This window comes from Uranotaenia lowii, chromosome 3 (genome assembly GCF_029784155.1).
Source record: "Uranotaenia lowii strain MFRU-FL chromosome 3, ASM2978415v1, whole genome shotgun sequence".
Classification (NCBI taxonomy): Eukaryota; Metazoa; Arthropoda; class Insecta; order Diptera; family Culicidae; genus Uranotaenia; species Uranotaenia lowii.
This window is the reverse complement of record NC_073693.1, coordinates 83,063,708-83,084,740: the sequence shown is the minus strand read 5'-3', so window position 1 is coordinate 83,084,740 and position 21,033 is coordinate 83,063,708. Positions and strand designations below refer to the sequence as shown.

Here is a 21,033-nt window from a genome sequence, read left to right as displayed (position 1 = left end):
CATTCTTTTACTGCCAAATCATTTTGTAAAATCTGTTTTCGCAAATCCTCAGTAGAAATCATTAACTACTAACAGATTCCATACCGGATAAGTCTAATTACTCGTTAAGTTGGGCAAATTTTCGAACGCATAGCCGAACCATCCTTTGTTTACATTCTTGGTGACCCGAGTAAAAGAAAACGCGCAAACAAGTTTCGTCGAATATAGGAATAACTGGTTACTGAGAGTAAAGCTCTCGCTCCGACCTGCCATGGCGGGCAGGGACCCAGATCCACCGGATGACAGAGGTTCTATCCCAGCATGGATGGCAAACAACGAAAATGATGGTGTTCTACGCATAATGCTCCTACGAATGGTCTCTGATAAAGATGACGATCGACCAACTCTCCCACAAAATCCTTTCTTGATTTCACGATCTGTCGACGCTATTGTCGGATACGGAAACCGTCATCTGGTATCTGCTGTGAAGGAAGCAAACGGTAGCCGTTATGTCTTGCGGACATAGTCACCGGAAGTGTATACCAAACTGCTAAGAATGACTCAGCTCGTGGATACTGACCGAACTCCTGTTGAAGTAATTGACCACCCAACATACAGCTTCACAAAAGGTGTTGTCTACGAGCCAGATACCAAAGACTGGAATGAAAGCGCCCTTTTAGAAGAACTTAGCCGAGAAGGAGTCACAGCTGTCAAAAGAATCACAACAAAGGATAAGAAAACCGGAACTACAAAAAACACACCCCTCCTTATTCTCACGTTCAAGGGAACTATAAGACCGAAACACATTCATTTTGGAATGTTAAGGATCAATGTTCGGACATACTACCCTTCCGTGCTACAGTGCCGCAGCTGTGCTGCCTACGGTCACACTCGTAAGCACTGTTCCAGCGAGGCGGTGTGTATGAACTGTTCGCAAAAACACAATCTAGACGACGACACGGACTGCCCGAACCCAGCACACTGCTACCATTGTAATGGAGCCCACTCACCGATCAGCAAAAGCTGTCCGGTCTTCCGGAAGGAGGAAGCAGTGGTTCGAGTCAAGATAGACAAAAACGTGACGTACCGTGAAGCCCGCAACGAAGTCGAAGGAACTACTTTCCAAAAGAGCTATTCGAGCCAACTCCAGCTAAGGCTTAACGAACACTCCGATAAAGACCGGGAAATCCAATTGCTTCACAAAGAGGTTGAAAATCTCCGAAATCAGTTAAAAGACTTTGCCCTCCTGAAATCCCAATTGGAAGCATTGCAAACAGTACATCAAGCTGCCTTAAAATCGAACCAACAACTCGAAAAAATTAACTCTGGAGCTAAAACAAGTATTGACTTAACTGAATCACCTTTGAAAGCTAGGATATCCCGCAAGGACTCTGGAAAAAAAACACTCCCAACTAATCGATCCAGCTCGCAGAACACCAAACAAATCGAAAATCAAACTATCCCAAGTTCCCAAAAGTTTCCAGATCGTAGCATCAGCAGGAAACGGACTATGCAAACCTCCCCTATAACTGAACAAGACAAGGCACCAAAGAAAACCCATCAAGATAGTCCGGAAGAAGATATTCGCATGCGGAACTCTGGAAGGTTCTTCTCAGACGACGACAATGACGACTGACAACGCACCATCAACCACCGAGCTTCGCAAGGTACACACACCATTGTATTCATCTGATACCGACCACAGCATCGAATCGGCCACCCGAGTACGTCACATCTTAGAACCTAATCAACATACGCATCTGGAAAGCAGGCATCCAGTAAAAAGGCACTACCCTGTGTCAGTTGCAACAGAAAATGAACCAACTACACAGTATGAATTTCCATCTGCTGCAGCTGACACGGGGAACATGCCTTCCACGGCAAGTATTCCCATTTTAAACTGTCAAGCAACAAATCCAGCCGATTACTTTCCCACAGACGACACCACTCTCGCAAATTTGCACCTACAAAACACCCCCCCATCTACCCTCAACCTGATTCTCAGTCCTCATAGAGTCAGAACTCATTGCCGAATTTCTACAAACTATCCCAACTCGCCGGTCTCAAGCAGGAATCCAGCAAACAAGCAACTCCCCGTGTCAGTTTCAACCGCATCTGCAACGCCGACTCAACCTCAACAACTCCCGGTGACAGCTGACACGGGGGAGCTGCCTCCTCTGGCAAGTATTTCAACACCTCTTAACATTTCGTCAAATTCAGCCGACCGTTTTTCCGTAGATTCGACGGAAATGGAAGAACTTGGCAACGTCGCTTTCGTGCTCCAATGGAACATCCGAGGTCTACGATCGCATCATAACGAACTGCAGCTGCTCATATATAAATTTCAACCATCTGTGATATGCCTTCAAGAAACTAACGCAGGGACCCACAATATGACTCCAAATTTCATCGGTCGAAACTACCATCTCCTGCTAAGCACGTGTTCAACTCACAGCAGACAGGGCGCAGCCTTAGCCATCAAAAACGGACTACCTTTTCAACGACTACCGATCAACATCGATATCCAGGCAGTAGCAATCCGTGTCTACTCGCCAGTAGAGATGACACTCGTTTCAATTTACCTGCCGCCCAGTGAAAGTGATGTCACAGAGAGACTCAACGCGCTACTTACTTCTCTACCAAAACTGTTGATGCTTCTAGGAGATGTCAATGCTCATCACGTCGCTTGGGGCAGCTACATCTCCAACAGATCTTCACCGGCAGCACACAGAGGTAACCAGCTGTTTGATCTGATTGTAGATAACGAGCTAGTTGTCTTGAACAATGGCTCACACACACGAGTCGACTCAGCAACAGGAAGAACGCAAGCATTGGACGTTTCCATTTGCTCATCTTCCTTATCTCACAAGTTTACTTGGCACGTTCTTGCCGACACTTCTGACAGCGACCACTTCCCAATTTTAATACGAAGTTCAAGCAGCAGCGAAGAACCATTGCGCCCTCGGAGATGGCTTTTCAAACAAGCTGATTGGGAAGGCTTCGGAATTTTAGCAGAAGAAAAACTGATACCTGGAGAAGTGATTACGGCCGACGAGTTCACGGAAAGATTGATTGAGGCAGCCGAAAAAACCATACCCAGAACTAGTGGCAAACAAGGGAAAAAAGCAGTGGTTTGGTGGAACACAGATATCGAGTCGGCTGTCAAAAGGCGACGCAAAACACTTAGGGCTCTCAGAAGACTTGATGATGATGATCCACGCAAGTTGGAAAGGCTAGCCCAATTCCACGAGGCAAGGTCTATCTGTCGCAAAATCATAAGTGAAGCAAAACAAAAATCATGGGAGGAACTTATAGATAGCATCAACCCGGAAACTCCCTCTACCGAAATCTGGAATCGTGTCAATCGTCTCCAAGGCAAGCGAAATACCTGCAATATCACCCTTCGACTGCCAACTGGGGTGACCAGCGATGGTACAACCATCTGTAATGCGCTTGCAGACGAATATGAGAAACGTTTTTCAAACTGTAGCTGTCCTGAAAGGCTTAAAAATCGCTCACCTATTATGTTCACCAAAATTGACCGACCGTGTCTCGAAGAGAAGTACAATGAAGACTTTTCCATGCAAGAACTACTATGGGCACTGCAACGTCGCGGAGGCAATTCAGCTGGCCAAGATAATGTCGGATATCCCATGCTCCAAAACATGACGAATTCTGCCAAATTAGCACTTTTGGAGCTTTACAACCGGATATGGTCATCGGGACATTTTCCAGAATCTTGGCGCCAGGGTGTAGTCATCCCGATCCCCAAGCCTGACGGAAACCGAAGCTCACCAGACGGATATCGACCCATTACGCTTCTTAGCTGCATGGGGAAAATACTCGAGCGTATGATCAATCGTCGCCTCATAACCGAACTCGAAACCTCTAACTGGTTAGACCGTCGTCAGCATGCTTTTCGTGCTGGTCAAGGAGTTGACACATATCTGGCACAGCTTGAAGACCTCATAAAGATCAACGACTCGGAACATGTAGAAATAGTGTCACTCGACATTTCGAAAGCGTTCGACACAACGAATAGAGTGCACATATTAGAAACTTTGAGAAAATGGAGGATCAAAGGTCGTCTACTAAATATCCTGTGTAGCTACCTTGATAAAAGGACCTTCAGGGTTTCTGCAAGTGGGTCACTCTCAAGTCCACGGATTGCTGAAAACGGAGTCCCTCAAGGATCCACACTATCCGTAACGCTATTTTTAGTAGCCATGCAACCATTGTTTGAAGCAATTCCCGAGAACATCGAGGTCCTTCTCTACGCTGATGATGTGCTTCTGACAGCCAAAGGTGTGGACAAGACAAAAATTCGCCAGCAGCTGAGGGCAGCTGTCAACGCAGTCATCAAATGGACGAAGAATGTTGGGTTTTCGATCTCGGCGCCAAAATCAAAACTCATGCACATATGCAGTATCAAACACCGTAAGCGAGGCAGACCCATCAAATTGAACAAAGAACCCATACCGCAAGTCAGAAAGATGAGGATTTTAGGTGTTCTCCTAGACTACAAAATGCAATTTCGCCAGCACTTTGCTTATGTGAAACAAAGCTGCCTAAATCGAGTCAGGATTTTAAAAATACTTGGGTATAAGCTCAAGAGGGGTCATCGCAAAACGCTATTACAGGTTGGTAATGCGATGATTACCTCCAAGTTAATGTATGGAATTGGTCTAATCAGCAGCAATATGAGTGTAATGGAAGAGATGCTTGCTCCGGTGTATAATGAAGTCGTAAGACTATCATCAGGCGCATTTCGTTCGAGTCCAGTAGAATCCATATTAGCTGAAGCTGGATGCTTACCCTATCGTCTTTTACTGACCCAGCGATTAGCACAAGTGGGAATTCGAATGGAAGAGAAACGTATTGACCGTTGTACATCACTTATTGAAAGATCAAGGCTTATTTTTCGTACAACCACCAACTCGGAAATCCCAAATATTTATCCAGTCGAACGACTCACAGATCGTTTATGGTATGACGAACCACCGAAAATCGACAACACTTTAAGGAAAAGCATAAAGGCTGGCAGCGGTAGAACAACTGTTCTTCCTAAGTTTCGCGAATTCATTACCAATAACTATTTTAATTATAAACAGATCTACACAGATGGCTCTAAATATGCTAATGAGACTGGAGCTGGGATTTACATACCGCCGAGAAAAATTAGTTGCACCCTACCAAGCGAATGTAGTGTCTTCTCAGCGGAATCGTATGCTTTGACCGTGGCTGCTCAAGAAGTGGTTAGAAATGACTGCACTTTGATTCTAACCGACTCAGCTAGCTGTCTGGATGCACTGCATAAAGGTAATTCGCGACATCCATGGATTCAATCTTTGGAGAGTCATGCACGAAATCGTAATATTATTTTCTCGTGGGTACCGGGGCATGCCGGAATACCAGGCAATGAAGAGGCAGACAAATGCGCAAATACTGCACGTAGCAGATCAACGCCACTTGCCGACTCTAGAGTTCCAGCTCAAGACGCTGTGAGACGCGTGAAAACTAGCATATGGGAGACATGGGAACAGCGATGGCACTCGAATCAATCTTTTCTCAGGCAAAATAAATACGCACCTACGCAGTTCAAAGACCGGAAAAGTCCCGCAGACCAGCGTGTTCTTTCAAGACTTCGTATTGGGCACACTAGACTGACACACGCATATTTGTTCGAGAAAACTACTGCACCGATTTGCCAGTTCTGTGGTGTACAAACTACAATTCAACATATTCTAACTGACTGCCACGGATTCAAAGAAGCACGTGATAAACACAGTATAAGAGGAACAGTCTACGAAATCTTAAGAAACGAAGAATCACAAGAACATTCACTTTTAGAATTCCTTAAAGAATGTAATATCTACAAAACTCTGTAGAAATTAAATAATCAAGACACGAATGCCGCAGAGATGGTAAAGTGTCTCAAATAAAACAAAAAAAAAAAAAAAAAAAAAAATTACTCCGTACTACACACGCTACAGATTTCCAACTATCTCCCGCTTATTTTTGTTTATGTTTTTCCCCCGTTCGTGATGGCCTATCTCGCGCACACTTTCTGACAAGGGCTGCCGAGTCGCGCAGTTTTTACACGCTCAACACTCATTGTTTTTTATATCAACGAAAAAAAAAGAAAAAAATTAACTGAGCCAAAAAACATTTCCAAACTAAAGTTATTTTATGTCTCATTCATCGTAACTCATTTAAAATTCATGTAAATTGTAGCTGAATTTCATGAAGCACGAAATCTCATTGCTTTCACATGTTATCGAACAATGCTTAGTAATTTTCTACCATCTTAATAAACATGCATATTTTATTAAAGTTTTTTTTTTCAGGGATTCTTCTTTTATTTGATGATTCATCCCATGGAAAATATTTTGTTTAAGAAAGCATTCTGTGGCATTCCTTCAAATTTGGAAAGGAGGACTCGACAAACCCATTTACCGCTTAATTATTTTTAGGAAAATAATGTTTCGATCCTTGCTCTGATTCCTGCCTTCAATCGTTTCAAATTCAAATAGTGTTGATTGTTATGTGGTCGGTTTTTGAAAACCAGTTATTTTGAAACCGAAAAAAGATGTTTTTATTCACATGTAGCTCTAAAGCTATGAATTTCATCATTTTCAGGGTGGAAATCGACAGAATTTATTCAATATCCAAAACTCCTTTTTCTCCGTGCAATGGCTTTTGTTATTTATCTCAATAGCCACCAGAGAGCAGTACCAGCGGCACTGTTTCCGGTTTGAAACTGTCAAACGCAGTGACATTTCGGCGGCGGCTGTCATCGCAGCCGTCAAACTGCACGCCCCGCGCTTCGCTCCTCTACTTGTTTACCTACCCTTTCAAATCAGTCTCTTCGTTCTCTGTTTCCGGCATCTTGTGCTAACACTCGTACCGCATTTTATTCTGCTCCTACGCGAAAAGTGGTGTAAGTTGTGTTGTGCTGGGCTTTTGGTTACCGAATTTTAGTGGAAAAATATGCCGACTTTGTGATTTGTCGATTGAATGTGGAAGATTTTGTGTGGGACTTGTGAAAACTCGTTAAAATCGTTTGTTATTGAGTAAATGTTCTGTGGTAGAACTTTTCCTCAGCTGCTCACGGTTAAAAAGTTGAAAGGGTTAAAAATAGTTCCATGTAAGGAAGAATCAATGTGGAGCACAGTGAGCATTGATAAGCAGAAACATTAAGAACAAACCACATCCGGACATAAAATGAATATTGATTAGTTGACCTTGGAACCTTAGTTTAAATATTGTACTCACTCATTGTCGAGCATTTCCCTGTTTTATTTGTAACATACATTAAGAACTGCCAATAATGGTTGCGGACATCATTATTTACCTTTTGATTTTTTTTTCTCATCCTTAACAGGATCCCAGAATCCCGCTGTTTTAAACCAAAAAAGAGGAAAGTTAGCACATAATTTGAAAAAATGCCAGAATTGACGGAAATCTCGGAAAGCACCGCCGCAGCTGCTGCTGCCTCCGCGGCCCCGAGCACTTCCGCCGTGGAAGAGGCCAAGCTGGAGGATGCCCCCAGCGATACGGAATCCGAAGACACAATCCCAGAGCTGGAGGATGCAGGTGAGTTAAGGAAAATCAAAGACGAGGATAAGCCGGCTGCATTCATAATATAAGCCGAATGGTCATAGCGCCAACTTCCCGGGTTGAGGGTGTAGTTGTGAAGCAACGAATGTAGTTGCATGAATTGGGCTCTTGAGAGGAGGTTAAAACTGGTTTTGGCCCCAATGTGTTTTCTTACCTGTGTTTATGTTCGATTTTATGCTGACTTGAGTCACGTCACTACCTATCAGACAGAAAAACACTATCTCTTCATTTAAGTCAGCTTTCTCTTTAGAATAATTTGTTAGAGAGTAATAGAATAGTACAGACTAGAACTAATTAATTCACTTGTTACTATCGAATTGTATTTCCTTGACCCTAACTATGATTTTATATCGATGGGCTGACGTTAAATCAATAAAGCACAATCACAATCACAATCACGTGCGGCCGAGATGGGTGGAAATTTGTATAGCAACAGAGGTTTTTGGAAGCTGCTATTCATGATTGTATTTTTATTGGGATTTTCTTTTGGATGATTCATCTCTTCTTTAAGACTGATTATAACTAGGGAAGGATTCCACAATGTGCTAAATAACCAGAAAAAAAAATTGTTATGGCTTTACGCACACTGAATCCTTTTAATGGCAAAATTACTTAAAAAAAATCCATGTAATTGGCTGTTCAGCGTTAAACCAAATGAATTCAACCCAACCTAAATGAATAAAATCGATCACGTATGGTTAATATTTCAAGTTAATTATCCTCGCCTGTTTTCGTTGAACTTAAATTGTTTTTTTTTTATAATTTGAATCTTAAGAATATTAGCCTTTATTATCATTTACGAAATCCGATCTTCGTAATTTAAGTTTTAAGAAAAACCATCTCCCGAACAAAATGGCTCATGAAAATAAATATCTGCCTTGTATATATTGACGTTTGTTAAAAAATTGCAATGCTTCTAGAAGCGATTAAATCTAAGGGAAGAAAATGCATTGATTCATTTAGAAGAAATTTTAAGCATTGAATATCTGCTATAGCAGACTATTTTCAAAAATGTAGACTTTGGTTGGATTTCGACCAATAATGACGCCGTTTGCATGCAACTAGTGTATACTAGGGTTACCACATCTCGCGACACCAAAAAGAGTACATTGAGATCATTTATCCAAAAAGTCAGGAGAAACGTTAAACAGTAGAACTCTGCTTATCCGAGTCCTGGTTTTCTGAGCTCCCGCGTTATCCCAGCCATCATATTAATACAAGATTCATATTTTATCGAGCTTTGCGCCCAGATGGTATGCAAAAGGATGGACACTAGAACCCCGCTTACCCGAGGTAGTCGGGGAGGGACCACTTCAGATAAGGGAAACCTCGGATTAAACGAAATACATTGACAAACCCTTTTGCTCTGGTATTGCATATCATCAGGGCGCATAGCTCGGATCTTACATGGATTTCATTTTTTTAATTTAAACGACGTTTCTGGCAAGTTTAGATTTCCAACCTGCCAGAGACGGCAATTTAATAGCTCAACAATATATCGCGATGATAAAACACATTTGACATGAATTTTGGATAATAATTGTGGCTTGAATAAAGCAGAGGATCGGATAACCGGAGCCTTGATGAGCGGGATTCTACTGTACATATTTCGTGATATCAGTGGTGGCACCGAGATATTTCAAAGTAATCAAAAACTGTTAATGTCTTGGAGGTTATGTGACTTTTAAAATATTCTTGTACTATACCTTAATTTTATGCATATTGATTACTATTTGCATACTCAAAGCCGCTTATCGCGCTTACTGTTTACAACGACTAAGGGCAGAAACACAGTGCACGCGAGCGAGCGAGCGAGCGATTTTTGAATGATTTTTCAGGATCGTTCACAGTGCACGCGACGAACGGGATGCGATTTACACTGAGAAAAAACTTTATGGATAGGAAGGAAAATAATATTTATGTGAATCAATTTATAGGGAATTGAAAGAATAATTGTTAAGAGGTTATTTTTGTTTAAATCATTATGAAATAATTCGTATGTGACATTCAATTAAAATTTTTAACAGCGTCATAAAACCATTGAGTTATTTTTATTGCCGAATCCACAAACCGGAGTTTTCATCGCTATCAGCGCCGGAGACTTTCACTGACGTCAAATCATGTTGACCCGACAAATCCACGTCACGTGACTCGCAGAATAAGCACCAAAGATTTTATTTCAAAAGCACTTAATGTAAGATAAATTTGTTCTAGAGTCATATTTATTATTTAATGCTTGCTCATGTTACAGATTGAACAAGAAAATTTACTTTTTTCTAAATATAAATGTTCTGTGCTCAGCAGTTGAGTGTTTTCTTTGGTTACAGATGTTAGGATGCTATAATTTTTTATAAGAGTTTTCATTGTGAGTCCAAGCAACTGATTTTGATCTGGCAGCTGCGTTTCTTTTCCATTCGACATATTTTGAACTGGGAGTTTCCTCTCAGCCTTGATCGAGTTCGGTTGATTTTTTCTTCTCTCGTGACAAAGGGCAAGTGTAGAATTTTGGTGCGGTAAACAAGTGCGTGGCCATGAGCCCGTCTCCCGGCGATCATCCAGACAGGAAGCTTCCTGTTTGGATGGACCGAAATAACCTGTCCGGTCGCTTACATTATCTGTTCCTTCGAGGAGCAGGTGGTCAAAGTCTTCCCAAGAACCCTTTTACAATCGGCAAGTCAATAGAAAAACATGTCGGTAAAATTGAAAGTGGATACTATGATAGCAAGAATCAGTGGTATGTGTTGAAAGTGCGGAACGAAGAACAAGTTAAAAATCTCGAACTATTAAAAAGTTTAATCGATGGAACAAAAATAGAAATCGGTCGCCATCCGAATTTAAACACTCGAAAGTTTGTGGTTCAATGTCATGAGGTCGGTGAAATGACGAACGAAGAGCTACTCGCAGAACTTACCCCAAAAGATTATAAAAGTGCAGCGGATCACCAAAAAAACATCAAACGGAATCGTTGGAACATCTACTTTTATTTTAACCATTAACAGCACCGTGATACCCGAGTTTATAGACTTCGGTCTTTTAAGATTGAGAACCCGAGTTTATTATCCACTACCCCTGCTTTGTCGAAAATGTCTGGAATATGGTCATCCGAAGACAAAACCCGAATAGACTTGCACCGTGAAAAAAACATGAAGTTCATAATCACAATAACATGAATTTGATGGTTTACACCATGACTTTTACGATCCACGATACCGTGAATACACACTGAAGTTTATAGTTTTCGACCATACATATCATAGTTTTGACGAAAATAACCATGAAAAAGGGGTATTGTTATGCAGCGTGACCATGAAAAAAACGGCGATTTCCCATACATTAGAAAGCCCAAAAATATAAAGTTCATGGTAATAACAGCTTCAATTTTATCATGGTAAAACCATGAAAATCTTATTATTAACATTGTTTACCCACTGAAATAAAAATCTTTGCTCATGGAAGGATTGTTTATACTTGTTTTTGGTTGTCATCATTTTTATAGAATGGATTTATTTAATTTATTACCTACATGCTTCGAATTTATTTATTTTTTTGGATTTAAATAAAAATTCACTGTGATACACTCACTTTTACACAAACATTTTTTTTTCGTCTGCCTTGTGTGTCGGTGGTGCAGCGGTCCTCATCCTGTCCCATAATTCTCAGGGCTTCGGCACACATCCTAGCTCCATGCACCGGATGTAAGAGTACATAAGGGGCTTGTGCTCCAAACCTTAATCTGGTCCCAGTAAGCCATAAGAGGGCCACGTCCGAAATCCCGAAACTTACGACGAAAATCTTCTCTCCTTTGGTACTGAAAAGAATAAGCACTTTTCAATAAAATTCCTAGTTTCATATGGTTACCAAAATTACTCACCATCGTCACCGGCGTTTGTGCCATCGTTTTCCGGTTCGATCCCGGCTGCTCCCGATCCAACACAAGTAAAAACTTAGGGATATAATCGCGCGAAAACAATATATTAAAATCGTCCGACAAAATGGCGCACTTTAGAAGAAAATATTTTCCACTCGCGTGGTACACGCTCATCTTGAAATCCCAGCTATCTAGATAATAAATACAATGAAATATTATGTATTAACCATATATTTCATGGTTATCGCCATGTTTACGGTAATTTCACAATACAACACAAATTTTACTTTTTGAAGGGATTGAGATTTTACATTGTTTTTCATTGTTAAGGTGAAAACCATTGTTATTAAAATGTAGAACCATGGTCTTGGTCTATTCGGGAATGCACGAACCAAATAGCTTGCATCAAATGCTCCGGAAAACACGAAAGTACAACGTGTCGCAATGACCCGTTTTGCTTGAACTGCCAAGAAAACCACAGTCCAGTTGACCGAAGTTGCAAAATCTGGAAAAACGAAGCCGCTTCACTGAAACTCGCCATCGACCTGAATATCTCCCTAACCGAAGCAAGGAAAAATATAACATCCACCACTAGCATTTACAACACCAGCTACGCTAGCGTAGCCAAATTGCAACCGCACACACCTCATAGTCATCAAAAACCGAAGTCTTCAAGCACCAACCCGAGCGAAGTACAACAGCAGCAACATCAACCTAACCCGAACACCAAACGAAGCTACCAAAAACCGAATTTATCAGCACCAACCGAAAAACCTAGCACAAATGTGCAAACGGACTCACCACCTAAAAAACGAAATGATCCTCAACCTATAAGCTGCTCATCCTCCAATCCAGAAATGGAAGTTAACAGTGATCAGAGCAAAAATAATGAAACCCCCATCTTTACTTATGCGCTCCAGTGTCCTACAGCCACGGTCTCGCATAATAGAAAGTTCCAAAATAAACCTATCCCCTTCCCCTTCCCCATTCCTAAAAAACCCAACATTAGATTTAAAAAATAGACTATTTTGTATATTGACCATCGGCCAGAAGAACTTTGAATTAAGTAATAGGCCTAATAAAACCTTTGTTGAATAAAAAAAAATATTTTGAACTGTATAATCATGATTATAGTAATTTAAGATGAAGGGAAATGATAAATAACCATTTTTGCAGCTAGTACTTTAAATATTTTTCAGCTAATCTATTCTTGTTTTAAATATTTGAAACAATATCCATATATCAATTTCTCTAGGAGAAGTTATTTTATTTGTTCTTAAAGAAAAGGAGTATTTGTTTTTCGAAGAAAATTATTTTTTATAAACCATCTTATTTATTTTGGCATCAAAACTTCAAACTGCTTCGAATTTATTTCAAAAGTTAGTCGAGGAAAATCCTTTTTTTTATTATTTAAAAATAACGCGATATATTTTCAAATAAAACTGCCGAGAAATAATCTCAGTGCAGGTTCATATGAAGTTTGGGTGAACCTGGGTGAACCAAAACAAAGTATTCACGCGACTGCTGCGACGGATAATTTTCCGAATGGTATAGAGTATTCAGGGGTGCCAGGTGGTTTTGACAAAAATCAGGACACCGCGATGAAAAAAATCAGGATTTTTCAGGACACCACTAAATTGATGAAAATAACATGCAGCTCTGCTTAGATTGCATAACTAAAGGCTAAATACTGGTGCTGAAGGAGCCTAAAATTATGCAACTAAAGCTAGAAGAACCTTGGATGACCTGAAGTTAACACTATTTTAATATCATTTCAACCAAGAATGATTGCACCCATAGAAGAGGTTGCAAAAATCCAATGCCTATTTAGCAAATCTCTGTGCCGATAATGCGCTGAAATGTGGACTGTGCCGAAGACGGTATGTTTGAAAAACCGTAACTGGCATAAGGACTCGGCTCCCAACCAAAATGATGACCACTACATTCAAGCGAAACAAGAAAAACATTTTATGGGATTTCCTTCCTATTGGATAATTCATCCCAGAAACAAGAAAATAAAAATTAAAACCACAGCGCTGTAGTGAGAATCGAACTCACATCACCATTTGAATCGTCTTGCCAGTCCGACATTCTAACCAGTGTACTATTCGAGCTTCATGCAGGACGAGGTATATTTGTCATAGGCTTTCTGTTACCGATCAATCACAAAAAAACGTACAACGGCGGCTTCCCGGCGTTTGGCCTCCTTTCAATGCATTCCTTTGTCTTAAGATGGAAACGGGAAAGGGAACGGGAGTGAAGGAACGGGAAACCCATTGAATGAGAACTGTGCTTTGCTTACTGCCTGCTATTACATACACACGCTACATATACACAGCTGCTAAAGCCGGGCAGCTTTGCCGGTGAATTGAAGGAATGTTTTTGTTGTTGCTTTTGCTACATTTACACGCACAGTGCTCGGTTCGCTGGCTGCCTGGTGTTGGCCGGTATTTATTTCCATCCTTCTTCGGCTTGTGATGCGATGGGGAGGGACGCGAAAACGTTTTTATTTTGTTTCATTCAGACATACGCAATTCGGTTGCGCTGGGAGGTTAATGCCGGTGGGCGCAAATCGAATCAGTGCCGGTCGCGTTATCTTCTTGTACCAATGATGCTATGAAATTGACTACACGCCATTGGCACAGAGGCTGAATTTTGGGTGTGTCTGTTAAACTTGTTAAACTATTTTATCTAAGATTTATTTGATTATCTCACCATTTAGAATGAAATTAATTATAATTTATATATATTTTCAAAAATCAGGACAAATCAGGACATTTTAAAGATCATTTTTCAAAAATCAGGACAATTCAGACGTTTTTGAAAAATCAGGACGGCCTCTCGAAAATCAGGACAAATCCTGAAAAATCAGGACACCTGACACCTCTGAGAGTATTTCCTGAGACAGATGGTGGTAGGGTAGCTTTTTGTTTTTGTTTTGAAAAATGTAAACAACTATTGGTCGCCATTTTGAACTTGGGAGATTAGCACTGTTCAATTATTTCTTCAAAAGAAATCTAGAGTTTGTTTTGATTAGGTCGTAAGAGCCACTAGACATGTTTTGAGAAAATCGATGTTTAAGTTCCGGAAAACATTTTCGATTCTCATTTTATTATTTCTGAACAAATTTTTCTGTAAATTAGAAAGTACACTTAAAACTAGACGCAGAACATGCTGGCGTACTCGAAACTAATGTAAATTAAACTACTATTGATAAATATGTACTTACGACTTAATGCATTTCTCATTTGGCGTAAACGTCTTTTTGGTCAATCGATAAGACGGATTACAAAAACTGATTTGATTGGCCAAATCTCCAGTAATTCTTTCGGAGTTGATTAGAGAAATGCTTGAATCAAAAATCTTATCCAATAAATCCACGTATATCTTCTTCCGATGAAATCTTGAATTACTGCGTGGTGGAACTGGTTATTGGGAATCCTCCAGAACATTACCGGGCACTACCTGTGCGCCACTGGCTGTTCGAGATGTGTCTAAAAGCATCCAACGCTTTAAATTGTTTTGGTTTCTTCTGTAACGAAAAAAAAAAATAAACTGGCTTTTCACACGTAGTTGAATAAAGTATATTCTACTTACCCGACAACAATTTGCAGTGTTTCACCATGCTAAAATGGATAATATCACTGCTGCAGACTGGTTTGTTTTTCTTTTCACGTTAACTTCATTACTTCTCGAAGCGATTTTCGTGACGATGCACAACGTCGTATAACCAACTTGCCGAACTATTTTTTTGCGACGTTTTGCATCACGGCAAATGAACGGCAACGCAAAATGACGCAAAAACCAAAGTACACTCAAAAATGTTAAAGTCGTCATACGTCCTAAATTCAAATCATCTTGGTAAAGTTATTTAGTGATCAAATGAAACCGAGTTTTTATCAATAACAGAATGCAAGTTTATCAATCGTTTGCAGCCAATAACTCAGTTTTGTTTATATTGGTTCTTACGACCTAATCAAAATAAACTCTAGAAATATTTTTTTCAAATTAACATTACATAACATCAACATTACCTTCAAAGTATTTCATGTCTACAATTATTTAATTTCAGGTAGTTTAAAAAATGAGCAATTTTTGATAACCATTACTTTTGCACCGCCAATTTGGTTTCGTTACTATCTGGCCATTGAACATGCGTAGTGTTGTTGTTATTTTTACCCTACCACCAAGTGCCGAAAATTGTAAACATGAGAAATCAGCTGTTGATTTGACAAGTGGGGAAATGCCTTATTTCGCGCGATAGTACGAATCGCGTCGCTTGCACTGTGAACGGTCTCACAGTTTTCAACGTGTTCAAATGAGGTGCTATTCTTCGCGCGAATCGCTCGCTCGCTCGCTCGCGTGCACTGTGTTTCTGCCCTAAGCATGCATGTTCTTAAAGAACAAAATGTTAAAGTAGTTTGTTGTAAGTTGTATTCCTTTCGTAGTTTTTGCATAAGAAAACCGCATAAAATGGAAGAAATACGTTGGTTTTTCTGATCAAATGTCTTTCAACCAAAAAAGAGTACATTTGGTCAAATTTCACAAAAAGAAGAGTACGTCCATTTTTCGATCGAAAAAGAGTACATGTACTCCTCAAAGAGTACGTATGGTATCCCTACGGATAGGTGATTTTTTTTTAAATGCAGTCCGTAGCATCAGCTGTTTCATACGTAAACTTTATTTTTAAAACTTTGCTCCGTTTCTTCCTCCAGGAACTGCTGCCGCTCAGCTATCGACCGGTGGTCTGCAGGATCTGGTCTCGAAAGCCAAACAGTCCCGTGGTGAGAAGAAGGCCCGCAAAATCATGTCCAAGCTCGGCCTGAAGCCGGTGCAGGGCGTCAACCGGGTGACGATTCGTAAATCAAAGAACATTCTGTTCGTGATAAACAACCCGGACGTCTACAAGAACCCCCATAGTGACACCTACATCATCTTCGGCGAGGCAAAGATTGAGGACTTGTCCCAGCAGGCCCAGGTGGCCGCTGCCGAGAAGTTCAAGGCTCCGGAAGCCGCCCCGGCCGGTGGAGAATCCTCTGGCACGACCACCTCTGTTGCCCCGATTGCCGAAGAAGACGAAGAAGAAGTGGACGACACCGGACTTATGGAGAAGGATATCGAGCTGGTCATGCAGAACGCCAACGTACCCCGCGCCAAGGCCATACGAGCGCTCAAAGAGAGTAACTTTGACGTGGTCAACGCGATTATGGAGTTGACGATGTAAAATGGCATTTCAGTGTCAACCTGCCTCTTCGGAATCCCCGCCTCTTTCAATCAACAACCAACAGCAACAATTTCTGCTTGTTTCTACTAGTAATTAACGGCGAAAAACAGTTCACAACAACACATTATATTCAGTTACAGGTCCGCGCTCTGTGGAAATGCCGTTTCTTCTCGGACAAACCATACCGTATATTAGTAATTGGATATAGAAAGCAGTTCGTTCTATGTGTACATCGACTCTTGCTGCCGACTTTGGATCGGCAACTTGTTTGGGATATAACTATCTACCTACCTACTTGGAACCGATAAACAACTATCTGATACAATTATTACTGCAACATACACAAGCCACACATACTACAAATACTAAGTCTAAATCATAAAAAATCACGCTAGTTAAAAAACTTCGAAAAAATAATTAAAAAAACACCAAAAATTGGAAAAGAATGTTCTACATGGTTTGGTGTTGTTCCGAAACATTCCTTTTGACAACAAAACAATGAGATAGGATTCAAGCGATTCAAGTGAGGTTAAAGTTCAATAGAAAGTAGATTCTAAACTCGTTTATGGATTCATCTGTAGATTTGCAAGCTATGATCAAACTGTGAAAATTGAATACCTCAAGCAAAACAAGTAACGGGGCGTTGGTAAATTGAATTTTCATTTGAAGTAGTTTTTTTTTGCTTGAAGCCTGCGTGCGTAAATTAAAAACAAACCGTATGCAGATGCTTTGGAAAGTGATTTGACATCTATCAAAACATCAATCGACTAATGTATCATTAAAAAAAAAATCAATTTGGGAACGCACTGTAATAGTAAGCTAACTTCACGGTTGATAAGTAAATTTCCGTTTGTTCGTATTCCGTTCGCTCATATTGATTTTTCGCAACTCTTTAAGATATGATTCTATGTCCCTCGATCTAATCAAATGTCAATCGATTGCTGTGGATACTGATTCCTCTACGTTGCCTTTCCAAAGGGTAAATATGAAGGACGCGAGTGTTTAAACGGCGTTGTTCCAACGAAATCGTATTTTTTCTCAAGCGTTGTCGTTTGACCCAAAATACTTATGACCAGATCATAAGTGATTTGTAAGATTTGTCCACAGAGCAGCAGCGAAGGACGATCCAGAACAAAGTGATATTTAAAGAAAAGAGTCACTTTGGACTTTTCATTTTTATTTTCAAGATTTTGATGCTTAATGCAGGACGTTTGATACATAGAGAAATGCAAACACATTAATATTCATGTAAAAAATATCATTCGTAGACTTTTGTTCAATATTAAATTTTATATAATTTCATCATGCGAGTGGTATTAAGTGCTTAGCGTGTAGTTGACCTTATTAAGTACAAGAACAGAATGATTAGATAGGATCACATTTATTATTCCCGGTAGATTCACTGGTAGCGATTAGAAGGGCTTAGAACCAAATCTTATTGAACCAATTTTTTGTGATGCTTATCTTTTGGTGAGAAAAACTAAATCAATCGTGCACAGCTTAAACTTAGGATATAATTAGACGACTAAGATTGCGTAACTGCGGTTTCTGAAATCACATGCTTGTAAAACCTAACTTGGAAAAGTTTATCACCTAACGACCAGTTGATTGCTTTTTAATAAATATGTGAAATTTCCATGCTTTTCCAAATCAGGTTACAAGGAGCATGAATTCTAAACGTCCAAATGCAATTTCAAATCTATCATTTAGAGACTACCCCTTCCAGATTTCGCAATTTTGTTTGGTTCTCAATTGGCATTGGATCACCCTTCAGCCAACAAAACTTGTGACGTCCAATAAATTGCTTTTTTATACCTAACATTACGAGAAAAAATTGATTACCTACATTTATTTCAAAAATTGGTTAAGTAGTTTTTAAGTTGATTTCAACAACGTTTCGAGAGTCCTTTTCCTAACTTAATATCATTAACAGATCCTAAATATTATATCCATTTGGTATAATGCAGATCTTGCACGAGAATTATTTCGTTTCATTTCGGTGAGACTTAATAAATAGCGGGAGAATCACAGCATTCCAGAATCCGTAAGTTGTTGTTTGTTGAAACGCGTAGTACATACATACGTAGGTTGTTTGTAGAGATTGGCAGAAAGTCTAATGCGATAACAAATGCGAGCATGCGCGTCATCAACCCGTAACTTTCCTGAGCATGGTTGCCTGCCCCGAGTGACCGATACTCATATCACAAGGTGTCTGCATCCAGGGTTCCCCGTCAGCCTGAACCGGTAGGGTGGAGAAAATCTTGAAGCGCACATTACGTGCCTGACCTAGGCGAACTGGTTTGCTCAAGCCAACCTGCAGCTGTGCAATGTGGAATGACGAAACGACACCGAACACCTCCAGGACCCCATCCGATATGCTGTGCATCTCACGCATCACGCTTCCATGGCTGGGCGAATCTTTGCTCATTTCTGCAGGAAGTTTAGAAATAGAATTTATTGAAAATTTTAGTTTAGAAATGCGTTACATACCCCACAGCTTAACGCCAGCGCCCCAAGAATCGATGTTGAGTACCACAATGGACTGCAGTTCTGGCAAGTTAATTTTGACATCATCCATGTATAGTTCAACCTTCTTTTCTAAGTCGACACAATCCTGTTGAACGACTTGATGGGTCCCAAAACACAAGTACAAAGCCTGGGAAGAAAAATTATTATCAACAAATCTTCTAATATGGTTTTAGTGCTTTAAACAGACCTTATTGATAAACCGGCTACTGAACAAATAAAGTGAGCTTTCTCTCGCTTTGTGAAAATTCAAAGTTACCAAAGCATCGACACCAATGCTGAAGTAGTTGTACATAAAAACGCTGCGTCGAAAGTGGAACCGCGGTACCGGGAACCGACTTTGGTGGTGAACGCCTATCTCGATCAACCATCGATCCAGCTTAATCGGTTCTGCCGCCCTGATTTTGCGCAAATAATCTATCGGGTTAAATACGTCTGGCCCCTCGGCACCCCAGCCTAGGACCCGCGACAGATCGTTTCCCGTTCCCAGTGGAAGAATGGCCACCTCTGGCTGTGGTTCCACTTTCATCTGAAGGATAGTATTCAGCACCCAGCCTACGGTTCCATCTCCACCGGCAACAAGAATACGACACGTAGCCGGAGCCGCGTGGATGGCCCACTGAAGCGCTTCCTGAGGTCCATGGCTTTCCAGCTCGAACACTTGCAATGGGTGCAAGATACCTCGCATTTGAGCGATCACTTCGGCCGCACCACTGCTTCCGGACTTTGAGTTGGCTGCGAAAATGTATGTGGTGAATAATAATTATGTGACATCGGAAACTAACAACTTGATTTCAACAACAGTTTGCAGATGTCTAAAAATAACATCCTCTGTTATCAGTTTTGTTGATAAACATTGATCTTAAACTTTGAACGGTCCATTTCAAACATTCTACGTAGTTAACTTACCTACAACTATCAGCGGATTCCACTGATCCTTCCATTCTGGTGGAATAATCCCGGTAAGATGCACCTTCGGGGCACCCTTGGACCTTGAAGCCAGAATACATTTGGGTGGAAATATCATGCTCCTAAATTCACCGAAGTCACACAACGAACCGGATACCTCGCTGAAACATTTATCATGAGCCGACCTCTGACACCAGGCACATCGTTGCCCAAATAGGCCTAGTTCGCTCGATTGATCCACATCTTCGGAACAAACACAGCACTCCGAGCCCAGGGGTAGATTACCTTTAACCCACAAGTGACGACTCTCACGGCCATCATCTGCCCGAGTCCTTATCCGCAGTTCCTTGCAGCGGAACTCGACATCCGCCTTCCGGACGCACCCGTTATCCGAACAGACGCCACAATTTTCGCAAAACACTCCATTCGAGGACATCAAGGTTTCACATATCGAACAGAAGCACCCTCGATTAAGCAACTTTATCGATTTCCATGCGTGCCTTCTGCGCCCGTCCGGAATGTAGACCACATCCTCCCGCAGAATAAATCGAGCAGCGAGCCACACTCCCCCCAATATTACGAAAACCGATAGGAACAAGTTAAACCAACCTTCCAACATCGCTAAGCCGATATTCAAACGCAAATCACTCTTTACAATCGCTGATTTCCTTCACTCCCACGCAAACAAAAACTTCCTACTTTATACCTACTACAAAAACAATCGTATTAACGGCTTTTCTTTGTACTTTGGTTTATCCAGCGAGTCAGTCTCTAAATGCACTGATTGTTAGTGGAAATTTAATTTAAACTTTTCTTCTGGTCCATTACCGATCGACTTATTTTTCTCTCGTATATATGGACAGCTGATGCGCAAATAAGCGATGATCGCGCGAGTCATTTTTGCCGA

At 40.7% G+C, this 21,033-nt stretch overlaps 4 protein-coding genes across 4 annotated transcripts in view; 2 read left to right on the top strand and 2 right to left on the bottom strand.

The window, feature by feature from the left end:
- Positions 1-5,738, bottom strand: part of LOC129755282 (RYamide neuropeptides) — an 89,854-nt gene extending 84,116 nt beyond the window's left edge. The window contains exon 1 of the mRNA XM_055751706.1: positions 5,569-5,738. The gene's annotated coding sequence lies outside the window, so the exon portion shown is untranslated. The remainder of the gene's footprint in view (positions 1-5,568) is intronic.
- On the top strand, positions 536-1,615 carry LOC129752339 (uncharacterized). Its single transcript, XM_055748127.1, has one exon. The coding sequence runs from the start codon at positions 536-538 to the stop codon at positions 1,613-1,615; it is 1,080 nt and encodes a 359-aa protein (XP_055604102.1).
- Positions 5,739-6,781: 1,043 nt separating the features above from the next.
- On the top strand, positions 6,782-17,137 carry LOC129754590 (nascent polypeptide-associated complex subunit alpha). Its single transcript, XM_055750730.1, has 3 exons — positions 6,782-6,919; positions 7,364-7,575; positions 16,183-17,137. Exons 2-3 carry the CDS (start codon positions 7,425-7,427, stop codon positions 16,689-16,691), a joined length of 660 nt encoding a protein of 219 aa, XP_055606705.1. The 5' UTR covers positions 6,782-6,919; positions 7,364-7,424; the 3' UTR covers positions 16,692-17,137.
- A 719-nt stretch (positions 17,138-17,856) lies between these two features.
- LOC129754589 (diacylglycerol kinase epsilon) lies at positions 17,857-21,033 on the bottom strand. The gene is made up of 4 exons (XM_055750729.1): positions 20,127-21,033; positions 19,408-19,952; positions 19,182-19,347; positions 17,857-19,121 (listed from the first exon to the last, which is right to left on the bottom strand). Exons 1-4 carry the CDS (start codon positions 20,743-20,745, stop codon positions 18,838-18,840), a joined length of 1,614 nt encoding a protein of 537 aa, XP_055606704.1. The 5' UTR covers positions 20,746-21,033; the 3' UTR covers positions 17,857-18,837.

What these genes read in the sequence shown, in the direction of transcription:
- LOC129754590 (XM_055750730.1), top strand. Translation starts at nt 7,425, where the DNA reads ATGCCAGAATTGACGGAAATCTCGGAAAGCACCGCCGCAGCTGCTGCT. An exon ending in CCCAGAGCTGGAGGATGCAG is followed by an intron (nt 7,576 to 16,182) that starts GTGAGTTAAGGA and finishes TTCTTCCTCCAG; the next exon opens with GAACTGCTGCCGCTCAGCTA.
- LOC129752339 (XM_055748127.1), top strand. Translation starts at nt 536, where the DNA reads ATGACTCAGCTCGTGGATACTGACCGAACTCCTGTTGAAGTAATTGAC.
- LOC129754589 (XM_055750729.1), bottom strand. Translation starts at nt 20,745, where the DNA reads ATGTTGGAAGGTTGGTTTAACTTGTTCCTATCGGTTTTCGTAATATTG. An exon ending in GTAGCCGGTTTATCAATAAG is followed by an intron (nt 19,348 to 19,407) that starts GTCTGTTTAAAG and finishes TTTTCTTCCCAG; the next exon opens with GCTTTGTACTTGTGTTTTGG. An exon ending in CGCTGGCGTTAAGCTGTGGG is followed by an intron (nt 19,122 to 19,181) that starts GTATGTAACGCA and finishes AACTTCCTGCAG; the next exon opens with AAATGAGCAAAGATTCGCCC.